The following is a 4511-nucleotide window of genomic DNA, read 5'->3' on the forward strand; positions in this document are numbered from 1 at the left end:
AAAAAAAAAAAACCCAGAAAATAAAGAAGAAAGAAAAAAATAAAAAATAAAAAATAAATAGGCTCAGCGCCTATAGCTCAAGTGGCTAAGGCTCTAGCCACATACCATACACCAGAGCTGGCAAGTTCGAATACAGCCCCGGCCTGCTAAACAACAATGACAACTACAACCAAAAAATAGCCAGGCATTGTGGTGGGCGCCTGTAGTCCCAGCTACTTGGGAGGCTGAGGCAAGAGAATCACTTAAGCCCAGGAGTTGGAGGTTGCTGTGAGCTGTGATGCTACAGCACTCTACCAAGGGTGACAAAGTGAGACTCTGTCTCAAAAATAAATAAATAAATAATTTGTATTTCAATGATGATCAGTGATGTTGAGCATTTTTTCATGAATCTGTTGGCCATTTGTGTGTCTTCTTCAGAAAGTCTGTTCAGGCTGTGCATGGTGGCTCATGCCTATAATCCTAGCACTCTGGGAGGCTGAGGTAGGAGGATCCCTTGAGCTAAGAGTTCAAGACCAGCTTCAGCAAGAATGAGACCCTACCTCAACTAAAAATAGAAAAATTAGCCAGCTTTGTGGCGGGTGCCTGTAGTCCCAGCTACTCAGTAGGGTGAGGCAGGAGGATCTCTTGAGCCCAGGAGTTAGAGGTTGCTGTGAGCTAGGCTAATGCCATGGCATTCTAGCCTGGGCAACAGTGTAAGACTCTGCCTCAAAAAAACCAAAGTGTCTGTTCAGGTCTTTTCCCCATTTTTTTTAATTGGGTAATTTGTTTTCTTGCTATTGAGTTGAGTTCCTTACATGTTTTGGATATTAACCTCTTATCAGAGGTATGGTTTGCAAATATAACGTTATTATTTTAAAGAAATATATGTCACCTTTGTAAACAAAGAACAGCATATTCATTTGTCATTCCTTTGGAAACTTCAGAAATCATAAATCTTGTATCTAGGAAACTACTAGCAATATGAAAATGCCACAGTTAACCCCTAAGTTCTTCCCTACACATACTATGATAATTACTCACCCCAAGATGCATAATTACTACTTTCTTTCCTTTTAAGAGGACTTAAGCTTCTCTAAACCATAAGTCCACTATGAAATAAACCATATTATGCTTTTTTTTACATCCTTAGTACCTAGTATAATGCCTGTCACATAGCAATCCCTTAGTAAATTATTGTTCAATGTATGCTGAATAGATATTAACTACTTACGAGATAAGTCAATTTTTAGTTTATCCTTCATGGCCACACTTCCAGAATGTATTAATCTCCTCACAGCATAAGCCTGTTCCTAAAAAGGATGTAAATTGAAAAATCAGGATTATTTATTTACTTGGCAGTTAACAGCTATATCGAAGAAAAACCTCCCTTAAAAAAACCGTACACCTCCCAGCAAGGTGGGTGGCTGAAGTTTGCATTGAAACGTGACCATGGCCTGACCTTAAAGGGGAGGAGCAAAGGAGAGGGGGGCTGGAGCCCTTTAAATCTAGGTGGGCTGGTGCCTGCCCCTTTGAGGGCAGGGCTTCCCAATGTTTTTTTTTTAAAAAAAAACAAAAACCCCACACACCTCCAAAATGTTAATAGCAAGACCATGTACAATGAGATATTATGCATTGTATAAATCAAGTTAGGATGAGGCTGATTCTAATCTCATCATTGTCTTTTAGTAGCTACAGTTAGTTAATACCTTCTCCCAGCTCTACATTCCTACCTCTAACTGCTACCCTTTAGTTGCAGCAGGTAAAGAAAGGCTTAGCTTCGGTGTACCTGGCATACTAATTGGCATATTAACTAACCCTAATTGGGGAAATAGCTTTTTGAACCTCATCCTTAATATAGCTTCCTAGACTAAGTAATGCATGAATACAGGTATCAGTGGGGGAAGAGACCCAAATACATGTTGAGATGAGCTTCGACAGGCTTTCATGGTGACAAATTTACAAATAGATACGGGGCTGGTTCTTCTCACTGCCCCTTTGGAAGTGACAGAAAGGATTTCAGAAGAGTCTTATCTTGGCTGTCCAGGGAACAGGCTGTGAGTATCTGTGATAAGTGACTGGGTCCATCATTGTCACAGCTATTTTGCCGGGAATCAACCCACTAGATAGATAGTGTGTACAGGAGCGGGGAAAATCTTGCTGAAAGATTGCACTCTAGGATAGGAATGTTTAATAGAACATGATTCCTGGGAAACAAATGTTCTGAGTTCTTATAGTCTAACTGAAACAGAAATGTTACAGATTACAAGGGTACATGTGAAATTTACTAACTGTAGAATATAAATGTCTTAACACAATAACTAAGAAAATGTTGTGAAGGCTATGTTAACCAGTTTGATGAAAATACTTCAAATTGCATATAAACCCAGCACATTGTACCCCATGATTGCATTAATGTACACAGCTATGATTTAATTTTTTTAAAAAAGAAATGTTACAGAATCCAAGGAGAAATATTTTTATGCATTGAAGACATTTGCTCTGAGATACAAATGTTTCTTACCAAAGGCAGACGCAGTATGAACTGGTTCTCAACTTCATGAGGAGGTTCATCCTGGGTTGTACTCGCCTCTTGGGCTTCATGGAAACAGAAAGAAAGCCAACGGTCACTAAAAACTCCTCTTGCTCCCTCTGCTGACCAATTCTGATAGTACTACTTAAATTATACAAATCCTTGCCCATAATCCTCACAGGAATGGTAAGTGTACAGTTACACGATACCTTATTTGACATAACTTCATTATTTCTTTCTTTTTTTTTCAAGACAGAGCCTCCAGCCATCGCTCTGGGTAGAGTGCTATGGCATCACAGCTCACAGAAACCTCCAACTCTTGGGCTCAAGCGATTCTCTTGCCTCTGCCTCCCAAGTAGCTGGGACCACAGGTGTCCGCCACAACAGCCAGTTATTTTTTGGTTGCAGCCATCATTGTTGTTTGGCGGGCTCGGGCTGGATTTGAACCTGCCAGCTCAGGTGTATGTGGCTGGCACCTTAGCCGCTTGAGCTACAGGCGCCGAGCCAACTTGATTATTTCTAAAAGTCACTTTATCTCCCCTCCAGTATGTATAGGTTTCCAAAAATCAATCCAAATTACTCTTTTTAAAAACAGTGTCTTACTTTGTTGCTCTGGGTAGAGCATCCTGTGTCATAGCTCACAGCAACCTCAGACTCTTAGGTTCAAGCTATCCTCTTGCCTCAGTCTCCCAAGTAGCTGGGACTACAGGCGCCTGCCACAATGACCAGCTGGTTTTAGAGACAGGGTCTCGCTCTTGCTCAGGCTGGTCTTAAACACCTGAGCTCAGGCAATCCACCCGCCTTGGCCTCCCAGAGTGCAAGGATTGCAGGCATGAACCACCCAACCCCAGCCTTGAAACATTTAATCTTAATGCTATTCTTAGACTCTCAGGTAAAGGACTACAATTCAACACAGTGGTGGTTACTTAAGCAAACTATAGGATTCCCGCAGGGAACAATGCAAAGCAAAGGCTAAAATCAATCCAGAAGCCCCTTGCAGAAGTGTTCTATGATGATTGGAAGTAAACAAAAACTTCACTTCCAATTTTTCATCCACTTTAATGGACTGGTAGGAATTAAACAGTCCATGGAAGAGCAGGTAGTTTTTTAATGACTCTAGAAAAGCCAACATCAGGGTGGCGCCTGTGGTTCAGTGAGTAGAGCGCCCACCCCATATACTGAGGGTGGTGGGTTCAAACCCAGCCCCAGCCAAACTGCAACAAAAAATAGCCGGGCATTGTGGCAGGTGCTACTGCTCAGCTACTTGGGAGGCTGAGGCAAGAGAATCGCCTAAGCCCAAGAGCTGGAGGTTGCTGTGTGCTGTGATGCCACAGCACTCTATGGAGGGCGATAAAGTGAGACTCTGTCTCTAAAAAAAAAAAAGAAAAGAAAAAGAAAAGCCAATATCAACAGTACTGAGCTACCTTTGGGAAAAATTAGAAGTCCAGTTCTTATGGCTAGACTATGTATGTGAGCACTCCTAACTTCATGGAATGATACATCCCTGAAAGGGTGGTGTGTATAGAACTCCAGCTCTGATTTTGATTTGTTACTAACATTTATTGCACGCATTCTATGTGCTTGGCACTACATTGAATACATTAAGTCCATACTTCATTTAATTCTCACAACCACCACTTATTTAAAATACCCCTAAAGAATATTTAAAGGAACCCTAAGGTGGATCCCTTTGTTTAAAAAAAAAAAAAGCCAGGCACAGTGGCTCACACCTGTAATACTAGCACTCTGGGAAGCCGAGAAGGGTGGATTTTCTGAGCTCACAAGTTTGAGACCAGCCTGAGCAAGAGTGAGACCCTGCCCCTAAAAATAGAAAAAAATAGCTGGATGTTGTGGCAGGCGCCTGTAGTCCCAGCTACTTGGGAGACTGAGGCAAGAGAATCACTTAAATCTAAGAGTCTGAGGTTGCTGTAAGCTGTGATGCCATAGCACTCTACCAAGGATGACAAAGCAAGACTCTATCTCAAAAAAAAAAAAAAAAAAA

At 41.5% G+C, this 4511-nt stretch overlaps 1 protein-coding gene across 1 annotated transcript in view; it reads right to left on the reverse strand.

The window, feature by feature from the left end:
• The window catches only part of TAF7L (TATA-box binding protein associated factor 7 like), a 26948-nt gene that overhangs the window by 18561 nt on the left and 3876 nt on the right, over positions 1-4511 (reverse strand). Inside the window, exons 2-3 of the mRNA XM_003802970.1 lie at positions 2501-2568; positions 1211-1289 (exon numbers count right to left, since the gene is read on the reverse strand). Of these exons, the coding sequence (XP_003803018.1) occupies positions 1211-1289; positions 2501-2568 (147 nt within the window). The remainder of the gene's footprint in view (positions 1-1210; positions 1290-2500; positions 2569-4511) is intronic.

The sequence above is a fragment of the Otolemur garnettii genome, unplaced genomic scaffold (assembly GCF_000181295.1).
Source record: "Otolemur garnettii isolate 467f Iridium unplaced genomic scaffold, OtoGar3 scaffold00268, whole genome shotgun sequence".
Lineage (NCBI taxonomy): Eukaryota > Metazoa > Chordata > Mammalia > Primates > Galagidae > Otolemur > Otolemur garnettii.